This window comes from Scyliorhinus canicula, chromosome 18 (genome assembly GCF_902713615.1).
Source record: "Scyliorhinus canicula chromosome 18, sScyCan1.1, whole genome shotgun sequence".
NCBI lineage: Eukaryota > Metazoa > Chordata > Chondrichthyes > Carcharhiniformes > Scyliorhinidae > Scyliorhinus > Scyliorhinus canicula.
The window spans coordinates 91,163,230-91,183,611 of NC_052163.1; the positions used below are offsets into that span (position 1 = coordinate 91,163,230).

The 20,382-nt window shown below is 45.3% G+C and overlaps 1 protein-coding gene across 1 annotated transcript in view; it reads right to left on the bottom strand.

Moving 5' to 3' along the window:
* LOC119952928 (perilipin-3-like) overlaps positions 1-17,145 on the bottom strand; it is a 54,876-nt gene extending 37,731 nt beyond the window's left edge. Inside the window, exons 1-8 of the mRNA XM_038776560.1 lie at positions 16,987-17,145; positions 16,617-16,705; positions 12,796-12,991; positions 11,547-11,629; positions 10,473-10,737; positions 8,472-8,653; positions 3,209-3,349; positions 1,721-2,074 (exon numbers count right to left, since the gene is read on the bottom strand). Coding sequence (XP_038632488.1) covers positions 1,721-2,074; positions 3,209-3,349; positions 8,472-8,653; positions 10,473-10,737; positions 11,547-11,629; positions 12,796-12,991; positions 16,617-16,688 — 1,293 coding nt within the window. The 5' untranslated portion in view covers positions 16,689-16,705; positions 16,987-17,145. The remainder of the gene's footprint in view (positions 1-1,720; positions 2,075-3,208; positions 3,350-8,471; positions 8,654-10,472; positions 10,738-11,546; positions 11,630-12,795; positions 12,992-16,616; positions 16,706-16,986) is intronic.
* Positions 17,146-20,382: the final 3,237 nt, after the last annotated feature.

Below are 20,382 nucleotides of genomic sequence, written 5' to 3' on the forward strand. Positions count from 1 at the left end.
GTTGGAGGATCCAGGGGCAGGGGGGGGGGGGGTGCAATGCAATATCCTGGTCTTCTCCTCCTAGATCGCCCGGAGACAGATCTTGCTGGGATGGAGGGACACTCGAGCCCCCGGTCAGGAGTGTGGGTCAGTGATATGGTAGTGTTGCTCAAGTCTGGAAAAAAAAAAATCAAGTTTGCTCTGAAATGATTCACCTGGAATTGGCAGCCATTCATCACAAGGAAAAAATTGTTGGGTATACAGGTAATTGGAGATAGGGTGGGAGAAGTGGAGGGTGTGGTTTACTGTTTGTTGTTCTTCTAGGGGGTCGTGTGTCAGCCCGCACAGTTGTTTTAGAAATGTCAAGATGTTATACTGTGAAAATTACAAATGCTTCAATAAAATATTTTCTTAAAAAAAAATCTTTGCTGAAGAACCAGAGGATGGATGACAGAAGATCTTCAGAATTTTCAAAAGGCATTGGTTAAAAAATGGTTAATTAGACATTTGAAAATAAAAAAGTGATAGTAACTTGGGTATGTAATTTTTATGGGGACGAGACAGAGCAGTGAATGGCTCATTTCGGAACATGATCTTCTGTTCTATTAAAATAACCTGGACATGGGATGTTAGGACTTGGTCCTCTCTCCAGATGTCAAGGATGCATTGAAGGACAACCCCCAGATTTAGGCAATTATCCTGGATAAAGAACCATCAGGTTCCCAAATTTAGATTTTTCCCATTGTCTTACATTTCCTGGGTAACCAGTCATGTATGCAAGAGGCAGCTTAAAAATACTTGAATTGTTGGGCACAGAAGGGCCTTGTTGCACCAATTAATCCAAGGAGATCGTGAGACATTGCAATCGGGATCTTGCCCTTGCTGGGAGAGATCCAGATTTATATATTTAAGTGAGCAGTTAGACTCACAATATGAATATGTCAACGTGATGCTTGAAGCTTGGGAGACCTCACCAGGGTGCCGTATAGTACAGGCCCACACAAATGTGGACCAGGTGTAATGGCATGGGATGGTGGTGGGTCTCCCAGGTCATTGGTGGCATCTGGGTTGTTGGACTCTGGGCAGGATGGAACTGGCATTCCAGCTACCACCTTGGGAGTGCCAGGGACACATAGGGGGTAAGAGAAGAGTCTACGTGGGCTGAGAGATCAGGGTGATACAGGCACCTGACCTAGTCAGTGCAGAAAGCAAAACACAACCTGCAGTGGCACATTCCTTGCCAGAAAAAACCAGTCCCTTTTGATGGCAGGGTCAGCCTCAGCACTGCAGGTGCAGAGAAACACTAAGCGTGTCCAAAGCAGGACTGCTTTTTCCCCGGTTAAATCATGCCTATTTTTAACCTTGGCTGCAAGCAGAATACACAACCCAATATGGTGGGAAATTCCATGGTTTGAAAATTAAAATGGAGGCTTGAATAGAATAATGCTGCAGTACATGTTTGCCAATAAAAATTCTCTTCTGCTCACTAAAAACTGTGTCCAGAGGATTGGTATCTCAGCACTAGCACTATGTGGCAGGAATTCTATAAAATGGATGGCTTTAACCAAGGGGAGAAAAACACCTTTTTCTAAGGATCATTAAGTACTGCATTTACAGTCAGACTGAAAACAAGTGTTGAAGATTAATGCTGTTTATTCATTTCCAAAACTATACAAAATCTAATAGTAGTTTAAATCTTGCGGTCTAACCATTTACAATAATATAGGCAGGTTGGCATCTATTCTTGAACCACATCCATTGCAATTTCCTCTGACTCAGGCAGTTGTGGGGCAAACGGACCCACGAGCCAGTTGAGGGGAGTGTTGTGAAGCACATAATCCATCACCCCATCCATGGACTCCCGGATCTTTAGCATTTGCTCTCTGCTTTGCGCCAGGAGTTGCCCAGAGAGATCCGCGAAGGAATTGGCAGCAGAGAAGGAGGTGTGGATGTTCTCTGCAGTGCTGCGGATCTGCTGCATTTTCTCTTGAATGTGCCGAGGGAGGCCGTGTACATTTGAAACCAAGGTCAGGCAGGTGGTCTGTAGTTGCTGGGTGAGGCTGCGAGTCATGGTTAATGTTTGGGATTCAAGCTGCTACAATTAAAAAAAAGAGAAACATTTAGGGCGCAATTCTCCAGAAAGTTCCAAGTTTACTTGTGACAGGCGAGTTCCCCACTGCAGCAGGGTAGCATGGTGGTTAGCATAAATGCTTCACAGCTCCAGGGTCCCAGGTTCGATTCCCGGCTGGGTCACTGTCTGTGTGGAGTCTGCACGTCCTCCCCCTGTGTGCGTGGGTTTCCTCCGGGTGCTCCGGTTTCCTCCCACAGTCCAAAGATGTGCGGGTTAGGTGGATTGGCCATGCTAAATTGCCCGTAGTGTCCTAATAAAAGTAAGGTTAAGGGGGGGTTGTTGGGTTACGGGTATAGGGTGGATACGTGGGTTTGAGTAGGGTGATCATGGCTCGGCACAACATTGAGGGCCGAAGGGCCTGTTCTGTGCTGTACTGTTCTATGTCTATGTCTATGTTATTCAATGACAGTTATTTCTTTGGGCCCTGGGGAGTTTCCTCACTAGCTTAGCCCACACTTTGCACTGGGGGAGCAGAATGCAGATTTGGCCACCATTTTGAAAGGGTATCCCAATCAGTGAGCTTGTGGGTCCCTCACATCACCCACCCATGGGCAATGTCAACCCCCACATACCCCAAGTCAGGACACCCAGCTATGGGCTCCCACTCTTCAGGTCCCCTCACCATCCCCCTGACAGCCCCCCCCCCCCCCATCATTTCCCCTCCCAGAGGCCCCTACTCACCTGCCTGGTACTGCCCCCCCCCCCCCTTACACACTATGGGCATGACCCCCTTGCCCATGCCACTGTCCCTTGGGCACCCCAACAGTGCTCCTGCCAGCACCATCTGGGCACCTTAGCAGTGCCAGTATTCCAGGGGAGGGGATCAGGGAGCTACTCTGCACTTATTCCAGACCACCCAGGGGTGTCCGATGGCCCGGGAGACCCCACGGGTGCTGTTCTGCCTGGCCCACATTTGAGGCAGCCCATCGGTGGCGGCGAGTGGATAATGGGCAAGTTTGCCGAAGCCGGTTTAAAACTGGCTTCAGCTTATGCAGTTTGTTAAACCCCTTGTAGGTGGTTCCAGATTCCGACGCCTCACACGACTTGGGTGAATCTCCCCACCCCCACTGATCCCACAGTAAAAAAATTAGTTCTTACCTCTGGTTTCTGGGTCTCTTCTCCCTCCACTTGACCCTTTGGTTGTTTCTTCTGCCAGTCAGCCCAGGTCTGATGCAGTTTCTCCTGAACCCCATGCAGCTTCTGATTTGCCGAATCTACTCCCTTCTTTGCCAATTCAATCTGCAATAAGAGCTGGTTATTAAAAATGCTGAAAAGTTGAACTGGCAGACTAACAGCTCCTAATATAACACGTCAGTAAGGATTTCAGTTTTTAAAATTGATATCCTAGATTGGAACAAAGAGCATTAGACAAAATCTAAAAAGGGGATGGCACCAATTTCTCATGAAAAGACGAGCTTTCACAATGGTTACACTTAGTATTTGACTGACTGCTTAAGTCATTGTGGCAACAGTGCAATAATTCAGTGGCCAGTTCCTCTATTCCTCCCCACATCGATGCTACCACCAAGAAAGCACAACAACGGCTATACTTCCTCAGGAAACTAAGGAAATTCAGCATGTCACCCCTACTAACTTTTACCATAGAACCATAGAAAGCATCCAACTGGCTGCAACACAGCCTGGTATGGCAACTGCTCGGCTTACTCACTCGTCCAACTTCTTCCATCGGGCAGGAGATACAGAAGTCTGAGAACACGCACGAACAGACTCAAAACAGCCCTCTTACGGACTGACCTCATTAACAGTCCACCCTGTATGCTTCATCTGATGCTGGTGCTTATGTAGTTACATTGTATACCTTGTGTTGCCCTATTATGTATTTTCTTTTATTCCCTTTTCATCCCATGTACTTAATGATCTGTTGAGCTGCTTGCAGAAAAATACTTTTTCATTGTACCTTGGTACACGTAACAATAAACAAATCCAATCTATTGAAGGCCAGGTTGGTCTAGACTATGGCAATGCAAGCAAAAAAGTTTTAAATTCCATTTGAAACAGCACATGAGGCCATCTCATCCAGTGCTTCTGCTAGCCGTTTTGTAGAGCAGCTCCACTCCCTTGCTGGATCCCAATAGGGCTGATGATTATTTCCCCCCCCCCACTACCCCCACCCCCAAACACAAACTGAAGTTCTTCATTCAGCGAATGTCATCCACACCCTTCAAGGTCTATGTCCTTCCGTAATTGTCATACTCCAAATTGACCACAATACTCTAGCTGAGTAACTGAGGTTTACTTCATTTGTTGCATGCAATTCCAAGAACAAATCAAGGGATTTTTAGTGAAAAACCACCTCAACATATCTTGCTACCATTTAGGATTTGTGTAAATACAGGTCTCCGTTCCTCCATCCCACTGAAATTATTGCCAGTCTTCTCAGGTCTCGTTCCTGCATCCCACTGAAATTACACAATTAGTTTTGGTCTCATTCTTTCTACCAAAAGATTTTGCACTTTTTGGGCATCTTTTAGCTGCAATTGTATTTGCCCCTTTCACCAATTTGTATTTCCTAGAAGTCTGTTAATATCTTCACTTTACTACATTTGCATTTTAGGCCACCCTCTAACTTGAATTTATGTACAAATCCAGGTCAATATATTGGTCCCATTACCACACTCATGGGAACACCACTGTATACATCCCACCCCAGTGAATTGGTTCATTCCTGCCCATTCACCTCATGAGCTTAATAGTTCTACCGTTGGTTTACTCAACAAAAAACCTCAATCTATTACATCAAAGATAGACAAATACTGGTCTCATTTTAACCAATATAGTTTTAGATGTCCTCACGTTTTAGTTATCCATCAAAGATCTATTTTCCCCAGTGATCTTTTCTTACCAAACTGTTGCAATCCAATTCACCAGAGTCAGATCTTTTCAGCTTTGTATACCCCCTTCCTAAATTTTGTACAATTAACCTTTTGGGACCAATGCCCAAGTCTACTGGAGGCATAACTAGGGCAGCACGGTAGCACACATGGCTTCACAGCACCAGGGTCCCAGGTTCGATTTTACTGTGCGGAGTCTGCACGGGTTTCCTCCCACAGTCCAAAGACATGCAGGTTAGGTGGATTGGCCATGCCAAATTGCCCTTACTGTCCAAAAAGGGTAGGAGGGGTATTGGGGATAGGGTGGTAGCGAGGGCTTAAATGGGTTGGTGCAGACTCGATGGGCTGAATGGCCTCCTTCCGCACTATGTTCTATGATAACCTGGTTAGAACATAGAACGATACAGCGCAGTACAGGCCCTTCGGCCCTCGATGTTGCACCGACATGGAAAAAACTAAAGGCCATCTAACCTACACTATGCCCTTATCATCCATATGCTTATCCAATAAACTTTTAAATGCCCTCAATGTTGGCGAGTTCACTACTGTTGCAGGTAGGGCATTCCACAGCCTCACCACTCTTTGCGTAAAAAAACCCACCTCTGTCCTATATCTATTACCCCTCAATTTAAGGCTATGTCCCCTCGTGCTAGCCACCTCCATCTGCGGGAGAAGGCTCTCGCTGTCCACCCTATCTAACCCTCTGATCATTTTGTATGCCTCTATTAGGTCACCTCTTAACCTTCTTCTCTCTAACAAAAACAACCTCAAGTCCATCAACCTTTCCTCATAAGATTTTCCCTCCATACCAGGCAACATCCTGGTAAATCTCCTCTGCACCCGTTCCAAAGCTTCCACGTCCTTCCTATAATGAGGCGACCAGAACTGTACGCAATACTCCAAATGCAGCCGTACGAGAGTTTTGTACAACTGCAACATGACCTCATGGCTCCGGAACTCAATCCCTCTACCAATAAAGGCCATCACACCATAGGTCTTCTTCACAACCCTATCAACCTGGGTGGCAACTTTCAGGGATCTATGTACATGGACATAGAGATCCCTCTGCTCATCCACACAACCAAGAATTTTACCATTAGCCAAATATTCCTCTTTCCTGTTATTCTTTCCAAAGTGAATCACCTCACACTTCTCCATATTAAACTCCATTTGCCACCTCTCAGCCCAGCTCTGCAGCTTATCTATGTCCCTCTGTAACCTGCAACATCCTTCCGCACTGTCTACAACTCCACCGACTTTAGTGTCGTCTGCAATTTACTCACCCATCCTTCTGCGCCCTCCTCTAGGTCATTTATAAAAATGACAAACAGCAACGGCCCCAGAACAGATCCTTGTGGTACGCCACTCGTAACTGAACTCCATTCTGAACATTTCCCATCAACCACCACTCTGTCTTCTTTCAACTAGCCAATCTCTAAATCACCCTCAATCCCCAGCCTCCGTATTTTCTGCAATAGCTGACCGTGGGGAACCTTATCAAATGCGTTACTGAAATCCATATACACCACATCAACTGCTCTACCCTCGTCCACCTGTTCAGTCACCTTCTCAAAGAACTCGATAAGGTTTGTGAGGCATGACCTACCCTTCACAAAACCATGCTGACTATCCCTATCATATTATTCCTATCTAGATGATTATAAATCGTATCTTTTATAATCCTCTCCAAGACTTTACCCACCACAGACGTTAGGCTCACCGGCCTATAGTTACCGGGGTTATCGCTACTCCCCTTCTTGAATAAAGGGACCACATTTGCTATCCTCCAGTCCTCTGGCACTATTCCTGTAGCCAATGATGACCTAAAAATCAAAGCCAAAGGCTCAGCAATCTCTTCTCTGGCTTCCCAGAGAATTCTAGGTTGAATCCCATCAGGCCCCGGGGACTTATCTATTTTCACCTTGTCCAGAATTGCCAACACTTCTTCCCTACGCACCTCAATGCCATCTATTCTAACAGCCTGGGTCTCAGCATTCTCCTCCACAATATTATCTTTTTCCTGAGTGAATACTGACGAAAAGTATTCATTTAGTATCTCACTTATCTCCTCAGCCTCCACACACAACTTCCCACCACTGTCCTTGACTGGCCCTACTCTTACCCTAGTCATTCTTTTATTCCTGACATACCTATAGAAAGCTTTTGGGTTTTTCTTGATCCTACCTGCCAAAGACTTCTCATGTCCCCTCCTTGCTCATCTTAGCTCTCTTTAGATCCTTCCTCGCTTCCCTGTAACTATCAAGCGCCCCAACTGAAACTTCACACCTCATCTTCACATAGGCCTCCTTTTTCCTCTTAACAAGAGATTCCACTTCTTTGGTAAACCACGGTTCCCTCTCTCTACCCTTTCCTCCCTGTCTGACTGGTACGTACTGATCAAGAACACGCAATAGCTGTTCCTTGAACAAGCTCCACATATCCAGTGTGCCCAACCCTTGCACCCTACTTCTCCACCTACACATCCCAAGTCATGTCTAATGGCATCATAATTGTCCTTCCCCCAGCTATAACTCTTGCCCTGCGGGGTATACTTATCCCTTTCCATCACTAACGTAAAGGTCACCGAATTGTGGTCACTGTCTCCAAAGTGTTCACCTACCTCCCGATCTAACACCTGACCTGGTTCATTACCCAAAACCAAATCCAAAGTGGCCTCACCTCTTGTTGGCCTGTCAACATATTGGTCAGAAAACCCTCCTGCACACATTGTACAAAGAACGACCCATCCAATGTACTTGAACTATATATTTTCCAGTCAATATTAGGAAAGTTAAAGTCTCCCATAACAACTACCCTGTTACTTTCGCTCTTTTCCAGAATCATCTTCGCCATCCTTTCCTCTACATCTCTAGAACTATTAGGTGGTTCATGATACATCAGAACAGGTCCCAATGTCCAAGAGTCAGAAGTCCTTCTACTGCATTGTATTCAGCCTCTTTACTCCCCTCCTTTTCTAATCTTCTGGACATTGGTCCCGTGCAGTCATTTCCCAGGGCCAAGGGCTTGCTGCTACTTGGTGTAACCAATATTTCTCGCCATCTACATGGATTCTTATACAAATTGAAAGTGTGTGAACGAGGATCCTTCCAGGATTCTACAAATCCAACTACTATTTACCCAAAAGGCATGCTCTGGAAAATTGTGGGGAAGTGGGTAGGACAATGTCTGCTGTCAGAAGTCACCGGTCTCATTGAAGTGATTAAATCCCTCTCAACCTTTCTGCACCCGAGTGCACAGGTCAGAAGTCTCCTTTTGTAGCCATTATTCCTGGAACAGGTTGCTAGTCTGTCACCAGGGGCTTTACCCCACAAAACATAGCAACACATGCAGACAAAAGGGGTTGTGAGGCAGCGGTGCTAACGACTGTACCTCAGAGGTACAAAAATAAATAGGAGCTCTGCACTGATCAATAATAATTTCTTCCAGAGGCAATGAACCAGCTGGCAGCTCAATGTCAAAAACCACCTGGCATCAACAGCAATTCTTACCAGATCCATGGCGTTGTGAAGCTGAACCATTGTGTCTTGGCTGCTTTGCCTGGCCTGCTGCATCTTGGATGTTGAGTGCTGGTATGCTCGATGACGCACCTTAGAAGATAAAGATCCTAAGCGCACATAGTAACTCTGTGCTGGGGCCACCTCGACACCTTCAACAGAAGTGGCCAGTTTTGCTGAAACCACAGAAGTTTACAATCAAGACCATTATTCAAGAGGCAATTATTTTTCCTGGTAACATAGTGGGAGATGTCGCAGGTATGCATGGTCCCAGGTGTGCATGAGCCACAAAACAATCCAACCACTCAATATATGGATATTGCCAACAGCTCAGTCATTGTGATGTTAACAGATTTCGGAGTAACAACACCAAGGGTTATGGGCGTAAAAGGCATTGAAGTGTCATGATCATATGAAATGATAGCATATTCAATGGGCTGAATGACCTACACCTGTATGTTCATTCAAGACAATTGAATTATTCCCATGGTTCCAAAGATAAGCCAGAGCTGAATTCCAGGTTCAGTGAATGCCCCCCCAATTTGAGTTCAGCTTCAATTAAGGTACCAGGATTTAGGGAGAGCTTCCACTGGCTAGTATACCTAGCACAAAAAGGAAGATGGTTGTGGCTGTTGGATGTCCATAATTTCAGTGTCCAACATCCAACCTTCAGTTTTTGCCAAAGACATTTCCTCCATCCTGACTATCAGAGCGGGATGTCTGCTGATGGATTGGGAACATTTGGCCAGTTTTGCTCAGTTGGCTGAACAGCTGGTTTGTGATGCAGAACAAGGTCAATGAGGGTTCAATTCAACTCCTGTGCCAGCTGAAGATTTTCATGAAGCCCCAACTCAACCTTGCCCCTCCCAGGTTAAACTATCACCAAGTCAGCTTTACCCCTCAAAGGGAAAGCAGCCTATGATCATCTGGGACTATGGTGACTTTACAATTTATTATGAGCAATTGTGAAATTCAAAATGTTGGTATGCAGCAAGCCTTGCACAATATTTCAGTCTGGGTTGAAAAGTAATATTTGCACAGTGCTAGGCAGCAATATAAAAAAAAAACCACCTCCTCTCTTCAATGGCGTTGCCAAATCCCCCATAATCAGCTGGGGATGGGGGGGGGGGAGAAACTAACAAAGTAAGACTTTCCATTTGTTTTGTGCTCACGTCCCACCAAACAAAGAGGGCAATTTTCAGTCAAACAGTTATGGGAGGGAAAAAAAAGTAGTCAAATCTGCATTTCTTGAAGGTGGATTGCATTCAGCAGAACAGAAGGTTTTGTACTCTTGCTTTCATGCTCCTGGCCACAGTACAATGCCCTCAAAGTTACAGCTATATAGGAGCACCATAGACATTCCAACATTGGACAAACAAAATGAGGATGAGCATTTATGTCACATGCTTCAATTAGAACTTGCAATATAATCAGAATAGTTACTGCGTTTAAGTGTATGGTTGGGGGATGTTAGCCAATTGGATTAAGGATGAATTGTATTTTGGATTTGATGTTTGTACCAACAGGTATGTAGCAGTCCATATGCACAGTATTCTGCACTTCTGAAGTACTTCATACTTTCCAAGAGCACAAATCTGAGAAATAGTTAAAATTCAGAAAATGCGGTGGCAGCACAGTGGGTTAACACTGGCCTCCTGGCGCCACGGTCCCAGGTTTGATCCCAGCTCTGGGTCACTGTCCGCATGGAGTTTGCATATCCTCCCTGTGTTTGCGTGGGTTTCGCCCCCACAACCCAAAAATGTGTAAGCTAGGTGGATTGGCCACACTAATTGAAAAAAATGAATTGGGTACCCTAAATTTTAAAAAATAAATAAAAATTCAGAGCATGCACACAGTCAAAGTTGATGTTACTCTATAATGACAGGTTTGTACTCGACAACTTCACTGTTCAGGTAAAGGTGCACAACATGCAACTTCAGAGTCAACGAAGGAGATACAAAAAGCAAAGTAGTAAATGGATCCTTGCTTACTTACCCAGTTCTTCCTCAGTCATAGGAAGATAATGATCAACCATCTCTTCAGATTTATTGAGTGCACTGTCCACACCAGTGACTACCATCTGCCCTACTTTAGATGCCATGACAGTATTAACTCCTTCGGCCACTGCGATCTTGGTCTTTTCAATGCCACCATGCACTGCCCCCTTGGCCATGTCCACTACCCCAGTCACTGTGTTGGAGACAGCATCTTTGGCTCCTGTTATTGTGGATGAAACTAGCTCTTTGGTATCAGCAACAACCTGTAAGAGGAGGATAATTCAGAACACAAAAGGAATGCAGAGTCAGTGTTAAGAACACATGTGTTTCCTAGTCTGGGAGGGTCTTGCATTTAGACCATATTCACCTCAAAGTCCCAAGAGTGCTTTAGAACCAAATGAAGGAGAGTTTTGGTTTGGAAAATGGAGAGAAATTCCATTTCAATAGTGTTGGGGAATGATTTTCACATGACCACCAAGGGACAAACAGAGCTGCAGTTCTGAGAACACAACTGAAAGACAGCACGGGATGTCCAGGGCTGACTGAGGCTTTTAGTCTCAGCAACAAAAACACACCAGCACTGTCCAGAATCCCAGTTCTTATAACCATGGTATATTACATCTGCTATAGCCTCCTCCATTGTTGCACAGCCATGGTTTCTAGAGATTGATTTGTAGATACTTTTTAAAATGTGTACAAAATTGGAACAGTCAACATGGTCAATGGATTCAACTATGCTGGACTAGAGATTAAAAAGGAATTAAATGTAAAAAAGTTGATACATTGGAATTAGTATTTACTTTGAACCAGTGAGATTTCAATTGTCAACATGGCTCATGATACTAGGTGAGTTGGCAGAGGGACAAGGTGTGTGATGGGGACATGGGATTGAGTAAGGGGTTGAAGGGAAATGAGGATGCATGAATGGTGGTGGAGGGGCAGGGTATGCCCAACTTCAATCCAGCCGATCCCTACCCAATGTAATTGTTTGGGTCAATGAATGCTGGCATGTGTCAGAGATGCCCATATCAAGAATAATAATCTGCAAGGTCATTTTGTAGATGTTTCTTACCTGGGGTGTGGACTGTTGAAGAATAGGAAGCTTCTCTTCCAGTTTATCCAGGCCTTTACAGGCATATTCATTAGCTGCTGTAACTGAGCACAGAAGAACCTTGGCTTGAGACAAATATGTAAAAATGCTCATTGTCCAGTTGGTTCACCAAGTTATTGAAAATTATTCTAGTTTAAAAAACAACAACTCAATCTTGAACTTGGTAGGATATTGAAGAGATCTTATTGCAGTTGCATTTTACTCTGCACTACTCACAATCATGGCAACGACTGCTATTGACTTGGTCATTCCAGACAGGAAAAAGGTCAGCGTTATCATTACTGGCATTTAGGAAATGGGTCACATTTAGTAGGCTGCTGGCCAATATTACATACCAATTGGTTAGTCACAAGTGAATAATCTGGACCTGGGCCCAGATTGTGTTGTAACTAATACTGCAGATGACAGTTTAGAAATGCAACAGTAAAATGCAAACTGAACCGATACTCACTCTTCAGTAAAGAGACCCAAGAACTTCATATTCCCTAAAGAATATGAATGGGCTGCATGTCTTACTCCTGCTGCTGTGACCCACATTATTGGGCCAATAATTTTCTGACATTTGTTGAAGACCAAGTTTTAGCCAAGACAACTCTTAAGATTTCCCCCCCCCCCCCCCCACACACAATAGCACTGCAGAATTTCTTCTAGCCAAGGAGATTATGGGGCCTTGGTGCTCCATTCCCTCAGTACGAGATCTCACCCTAAATTATGAGTTCAACCTGGATTTTACCCATCCATCAACCACACGAGTTAGAGCACCAAGGCTGGGAGAGTGACACTTATGGTTTTTAAAGGTAATTTCCATTTCCTTCAAAAGTTCTGGTAATTTTAATTATTGCCAAGTTCAACTTCTATCAATTCAGTAGACAGGCTGGAACAAACGGATGGTTAAAACAAAATCCAACTTTTGAAAATGAAAATCGCTTATTGTCACAAGTAGGCTTCAATGAAGTTACTGTGAAAAGCCCCTAGTCGCCACATTCCGGCGCCTGTCCGGGGAGGCTGGTACGGGAATCGAACCGTGCTGCTGGCCTGCTTGGTCGGCTTTAAAAGCCAGCGATTTAGCCCAGTGAGCTAAACCAGCCCCTGGTTTTCCATGATAGGGGAGGAGGGGGGGGGTCCTACTTAAAAAAAAAACACAAGAGTTGCTTTTTAATCAAAAAACACTAATGCAAGTCAGCTGAAGTAATTTATGCTCCAATCTTACTTTGAGGTTCCAGCTTGTCCATAATTGGTTTGGCACCACTGACAGCCACAGCCGAGATGGTCTTCACTCCCTGCTCAGCAACATCACAGACAGTCTTCATGTATGGGTGGTTCTCCTTGGTGCTGTTGTACACAGCTGATACGATGTCGTAGGCCGAGCTCACAAGTGGCAGATTGGTCACTCTGCTCACCACATTCTGAAACACAGTTGTGGAATCGCACAGCAATTCATTCCAATGATACAAGGAGGAAAGGGTGCAAACAAAACATTGTCCGGGTCGTTGAATGGATTTCAGGAGAAGTCACATAACCTACCTTCATCTGCTCTTCCCTCAAGAGTCATTGGTCTCAAAGCAGAGCCCACGGCTACCCCCACTACATTTCAGGCCGAGACCCACTTTTGCCTCACAGCAAGAATTAACCCCTCCATCCAGTGCTCGGACCCTGCAGAGTGCAGCACCCTTGGGTCCACCATGTTTACCAGATGGTAAAAGAATCAGCACTCAATACCCACCAGTCTTTCTTCTCCAGACCCCGCCCGCCAAGCCAGGTTTTGGCCACCTTCCATGATATCCATTAATATTTTACATTTCCTAAATCTGCTTGATTGTTTTCAAATCATTACAAAGAAATGGTAGGCACCTAGCTACTTTGAAAGGGTTGGCAATCCCCAGTATAGCTCTAGCGGCACATCCAGGTACAGTTTGTGTTCACTTGGGTTACTGCCTGTATGGGAAGGGGTTCAATTTTGGCCTTTCATTACTGCCCGTGTGGAGTTTGCACACTTTCGCCCCATGTCTACAAGGGCTTCCTCCTACAGTCCAAAGGCATGCAGGTAAGGTAGGGTTATGGGGATAGGGAGTGGGCATTGGTATGCTACTCTTTCAGAAGGCCTTTCAGCACAGTAGCACACTGGTTAGCATTGTTACTTCATAGAGCCAGGGTACCAGGTTATTCCTGGCTTGGGTCACTGTGTGCAGTCTGCACGTTCTCCCAGTGTCTGCGCAGGTTTCCTCCCACAAGACAGGCTTGTTAGGTGAATTAGACATTGAATTCTCCTTTGGGTGTACCTGAACAGGCACTGGAGTGTTGCAACTAGGGGATTTTCACAGTAACTTCATTGTAGGCTTTAGTGTCATAAACCTACTTGTGACACTAATAATTATATTATTAAAAAATTATAACAGAGGGTCAGTGGTGCAGACTCTGGGCCAAATGGCCTCCTTCACCACTGTAGCAATTCTGTGAAATAGTTGTGTTGCGCTGAAAGATCATTCTAAAAGATAAGGACCGTAAGTCAGTACTCTGGAATGATAGTAAGTCAGTCCAAATAGGTAATATGAAGGTCCCACTAGTTTCCAACGGAATATTGTTAGGAGCTCCTTCAAAACAGTTATATACCCAAAATAAACAACAATCAAGAATTACCAATTGGATTGCTTAATGCTCCCAGTTGATCCAATGAAAGCACCTAGTGCCTCAAGATTAAATCAACCTCAAGAGAGAGAATCAAATGGGTCACAAGTTGCCACTTATAGAACAAAATCCGATTCTGGAAAAGTAGCAAGCGTGACCCCACTACTGAAGGATGGAGGTACAACACTTGGATTTCCAGAAGGCATTTGACCAGATGCCTCCACATTAAAGTGCAATTGTGTAGGGGGCAACATTTTGGCTGATCATCAGAAAAGTGTGCATAAGAGTGTTTTTCTGAGACAGGATAATGAGAAGTGGAGTCCTGCAGGGGGTCAGTTCTGGGCCCTCCCAACGTTTCACAATTTACATCAATGACAAGGGGGTGTGAAGGCATGGTTGCCAAATTTGCAAATGACAAAGATAGGTGGAAAGTATGCTGTGAAGAACAAAGAGGATACAAGGATGTTGTAGACCAATATAGAAAGGTTTGTATTTGGGCAAAAATCTAGTAAAAAGGAGTATGATGCAGGACAAAATGTGAAGTTGTTCACTTGGGCAGGAAGAATAAAGAGCAGAGTATTTAAAATAGAGAACAACTGCAGATTTCCAGAGGAATCACATGCATTATGCAGATAGACAAATAAAGTAAGAAGGGGACTTCCAGTGGCAGCCCTGGGAGAGTGGTCGCACATTTGGTGGCTCCTACTAGAGGTAGATTTTTTCTATCCTTCCCCAGCCAATTGTGGTGTTGGAGGGCCCCCAAGGAATATATGCACTGCTGGTGGAACTGGTGTATGTCTCATGCGACAAAGAAACAGAAACTGGAGGAAATTTTCATGATGTGACATAAGAGAAGATGGCGGAGAGCAAGGGGGCAGTGCTGCCTGCCCAATGGATCAGCTGCTGGAATTCCTCAGTGGAAAATTGCAGCAAGAGAGGAAGGATGCCTCATAGGTTCCATCAACCAAACGAACATGGTGGTGGAGCAGCTTAAGGTGGCAATCAAGCAGATGGAGCAGAGGCAGGAGGCTCAGGACCTGGCGATCCAAAGGTGGAAGAGTTGATGGTGGAGCATGCAGATCGGTTGACCTCGCTGGAGGGAGAGATAGGGATGGTGTTGAGCAGCCAGAAGAGGCGGAGGGAGAAGCTGGAGAACCACTCCAGGAGGCAAAATCTGCAGATTTGTGGGGGTTCCAAAGGCATTAAAGGTGCAGAGGCCTTGTGGCAACATGCTGGAGAAGCTGATGGGAGGGGGGCCTTTGGCTGGCCCCTCAAGCTGGATCGAGTGCACAGGAGCAATGTGGAGATGGGAGTCACCATGCTGCATCAGTTCTTGGATGGAGGAGAAGATAGAGGTGGGCGAGGCAGACCGAGAAGTGTAACTGGGAGGAGAGGGAGCTGCAGATTTACCAGGGCCTGGTGCAGAATTGGCCAAACATAACCAGATAAAGGCCAAAGGCCAACACCCACTACAAGGGGGTGAAGTTTGGAGTTTTGACACACCAACGGCAAGATTTGTATATTGACTCATTGGAGGTGGTGATGGACTTTATGGGAGACCATGGAACTGGGAGGAGTGAGAGGACATTGAACTGTGGAGAAGAGCTGAATTGGGGCAGGGTACGACAGGGGAGCAGTGACAGAGTGTGCCATCTGTTTTGTTTGCTGGTTGGCAGAATAATGAAAGATGGCCAGAGGCCATCCTTGGAGCTATTCTGGAAATACCCTCTGCCCCCTCGAGAAACTGCCATCAATTCTCCAAGTTGTGACGAGACCAGGGAATTACATTAGGTTCTGTATAAATTCCTGTTTTGTCCCAAATACCTTAGAAGCCTAAGATTCCATGTTTTACTAATTATGCTCTCAATATACACATGTGGTAGTATTGGTAGATAATGTATGCTTTCCATTGGTAGAGCCTGTATGGGCAGGGTATAAGAGCCCATGCCACCCCAGCAGCTTCCTTTCTGTACTTGAGCTGCATCAATACCTTCAAAGGATCCAGGCACAAGAACCACTAGACAGAGAACTCCTATAGGTTGGGGGTGGAGAGAAAAGGGAGCAGAATAAAGGGCCAAGTGCCAAGTAGGTGAAAGGGCACTCAGGGTGAAAGGGCACTCAGGGCGAGGGTAGTTTAAAATTCCAAATTTGCTGTTGACACTAAAAATTACACAATATACATTGCCACTTTTAGACAAAAACAGATAATGAATTCGGTCAAAGGTCGCAACAGCTCATTGAAATAATCAGTGAGTAACATTTGCCAGTAGGGGCAGAGAGCGGTTCCTGAACTCGTGATCGTTGGATCATTATCTTACACAATGCAAGGGTTTTCCCGCAAGAGTAACTAGTCTGTGGGTCACCGAGTCAGAAAGCTGAAATTACACAGACCCACAGTTTCAGTACCTGCTGTTCTCCGTTCTCCTGGGACTCGGATAGTTTGGAGACTTCAATGTTTTCGGCCACTTCTGACGCCATAACAAAACCGACGAAGTCTAATGGAAGGAAATTGGGATGGGAGAAAAAAAAAATCAGCTAGTTTCACTCTCAGTCAGAGAGAGGGACAAAGTTAGAGTAAAGCCACTATCTCCACTGATTAAAATCTGGGGCAGAGTCAGAGCAACTTTTACAGTAACAAGTTGGGCGAAATCCCACAATTAAAAGTTTGCCACGGCCGTCGAACTTGATTAAATACCACCAGAACGGAACAATAAAAGTTCAATTGAACATAAAGACAACCTGCAAAGTCAAACAGTTAAAGAATGTAGTTTCTCACCTTACGAAATTGTCTTTAAAAATGTGCTCTGATTCTTTCTCGCTCTCGACACAATTTAAACACCAAGTCCACAGCAGTGACTTTATAAAGAACCATCCGACATTATCAGGGCGGGCACACTTCCTGATTGATAACAGATCTGACCAATCCACATTGAAAGAGTGAAATTTAACGAGGCACCGACCAATCAAAGAGGACAGAGGCGTGTCGTGATTCGTGTCAATCTGGAGTGAGCGCAAATCTGAAGTTACGGTTTGTGGAAACTAGAGTTACCCCAAGAGTTTAGCAGATACGATAGACACAAAAAAGACAAGTGTAAAGGCCACCAATGCTTTAGCGCCTTCTAAAGAACACAAAGAATAGGACCGTACATAGAAAAATCCATAGAATCTCTACAGTGCAGAAGGAGGCCATTCGGGCCATCTTGTCTGTGCCTTCCAAAGGAAAACTCTATCTAGGTCCACACGCCTTACCCAACCTCCATAATTGGCACATTGATCATGGCCAATCTACCCAACCTGCACATCATTGGACTGTGGGAAGAAACCGGAACACCCGGAGGAAACCCACTCAGGCAAGGGGAGAACATGAAAACTCCACACAGGCACTCACCGAAGGCCAGAGTTGAATCTGGGTCACTGGCACTGTGAAGCAGGAGTGCTAACCACTGTACGGCCGTAACCTGCTCTGCCATTCAATGTGACCATTACTGATTTGGGGCTTAAACTCCATTTTCTCGGCCTCTCTTATCCCTCAATTCCCTGAGAGACCACAAATCTGCCTGTCCTGGCCTTCGCTGCATTCAACGATAGAACAAAGCTCTGAAATTAATTGAGGACAAGGAGAACCATTTGACTCTCTTAGTCCACCCAATGACCTTGAAGTGGCCCCATTGAAGGCTCCAACTGATTCTTGAATGATTCCAGGGTTTTTGCCTCCACTGCACTATCCACCAGTCAGCACAATCTCTTGATTATATTTTGTGCAGTCTTAAATTCTTTTGAATTGTTGGCTGTTCGCTCTTTCACATCTTATTTTACTTTTTCAATATTGTTTCTAATTTTTGTAGAATGATATAGCAGAGAAGAAGCCATTCAGGCCATCATGCCTATACTTCCTCTTTGGTACAGCTATCCAACTAGCCCCATTTTTCTGTTTCTTTCCCACAGCTGTACATGTTTTCATTCAATTATTTATCTCATTAAAAAAAAATATTACTATTGATCATAGAATTCCTACAGTGCAGAAGGAGGCCATTTGGCCCATCGAGTCTGCACCGACCCTCTGAAAGACCATCCTATCTAGGCCCACTCCCCCACGCAATCCCTGAAACCCCACCTAACCTGTGCATCACTAATATTAAGGGCCAGTTTTATCATGGCCAATCCACCTAATCTGCACATCTTTATACTGTGGGAGGAAACCGGAGCACCTGGAGGAAACCCACGCAGACATGGGGAGAATGTGCAAACTTCATTCAGACAGTCACTCAAAGCTGGAATTGAACCCAGCTCCCTGGCACGGTGAGGCAGTTATGCTAACCACTGTGCCAATGAGCTGCCCCTTGCCACCCCTCATCCACAAACATCTCCACTTCTGACATTAATAACGGACGGAAGGTCATTGAAGAGGATCAAACGTAATAAACCTTTGTGATGAATTCTGACTAATGCCTGTGAACTGAGATGGTTGGTCTCCAATAATGCAGTAATCTTAATTTGTGTGAGGTAGGACCCCAATCAGTGGATTTCCCTATGATTTCCCATTAGCTTCAATTTACAAGGGCTTCTTGATGCCATATTGATGCTGCCTTGAAGTCAAGGGCAATCATTGTCAGCGGTATGGGGGACTAACGCTGAGTGTTCATGGCGGAAGCCAAACTGAGCCTCAGTGAGCAGTTTATTACTGAGTAAGTGCTGCTGAATGTCACTGGCGATGATATCCTCCATCATTTTGCTGACGGTTGAGAGTAGACTATTACGGTCGTCATTGACTGGATGCTCCCGTGCCACCCACTCTCTCCCCCTCTCCTGAAGACTCTGATATCCATGTGAACTTCCAGTACCACGGCAGTACGAGAGGGGGAGAGAGTGGGTGGCACGGGAGCACAGTGGTTAGTACAGTTGCTTCACAGCCCCAGGGTCTCGGGTTCAATTCCCGGCTTGGGTTACTGTCTGTGTGGAGTCTGCATGTTTTCCCCGTGTCTGCGTGAGTTTCCTCCATGTGCTCCGGTTTCCTCTCACAGTCCAAAGATGTGCAGGTTAGGTGGATTGACCATGTTAAATTGCCTGTAGTGTCCAAAAAGGTTAGATAGGGTTACTGGGTTACAGGGGGTGGAGGTGTGGGCTTAGGTAGGGTGCTCTTTCCAAGGGCCACCATGGACTTGATGGGCCGAATGGCCTCCTTCTGCACTGTAAATTCTATGATTCTAGGAGGGAAGAAGGTATGGTGAGACGCAGCGGAGAAAAGAGAATTGAAGGATGGAAGGGGAGAGGAGTCGAGATGTGGAAGGGAAAGAGAGGAGAGTGGAAGAAGAGAGGAGGAGAAAGGGAAAGGAATTGATAAGAGACGGTAGAAAAGGAGAGCAGAAGAGGCGAAAGGGGAGGGGAAAGGAGAATTGCGGGGAATGGGAGGGGAGGAGAGGAACGAGATGGGAGGGGGAATGACAGAGGGGAGGAGAGAGGAGAGAAGAGGGATGAGGGGTGCAGAAGAGAGGTGTAGTGAAGGATGGGAGGAGAGAAGAATGGGAGGGACAGCGGAGAAAAGGGGTATGGCAAAAAGGAGAGGGGAGTAGGGGTGGAGAGCGATGGGAGGGAGAAGAATTGGTTGGAAGAGGAGAATAGAAAAATTCACAAGAATGACAGAGGCTTGGATTTTTCATAAGGTTGCACATGTGAAAATCCAAAATAGAAACAGAATGTGCTGTAACTACATAGCAGGCTGATCAGTAACTGTAAAGAGGAAGGGCAGGTTCATATTAATCAGCAGAACTCTTCTGTGAAAGATATCGAGCCAAAATGTTAACCTTTCCCTGTCAGAGGTTTGTGACCTTGTTGCACATCTGACCCAGTTAGCTCAAATTCTGAATATTGCAAAATCCTGCACAGGATCCTGATTCATAGACACCAGTCCAAGCAGTCCATAAACTACAAACGTTGAGAATATAGAACCTTCACACAGCTGACTCGCTGATTTACGACTCTGCCCTCTGCACTTAATACCTTTGGGGTACATTTCAGTAAGTTGGCACACCCCCTCTGCATCCCCAGAAGTTTCATGCTGGTAAATCACCTATAGAACTATCTGTGTCACATATGGGAAACTGCAGGGTAGTAAATCTCACTAAATTTTGCATCATAAATAATTACGTAACTGTCCAATGTCCAATGATAATTG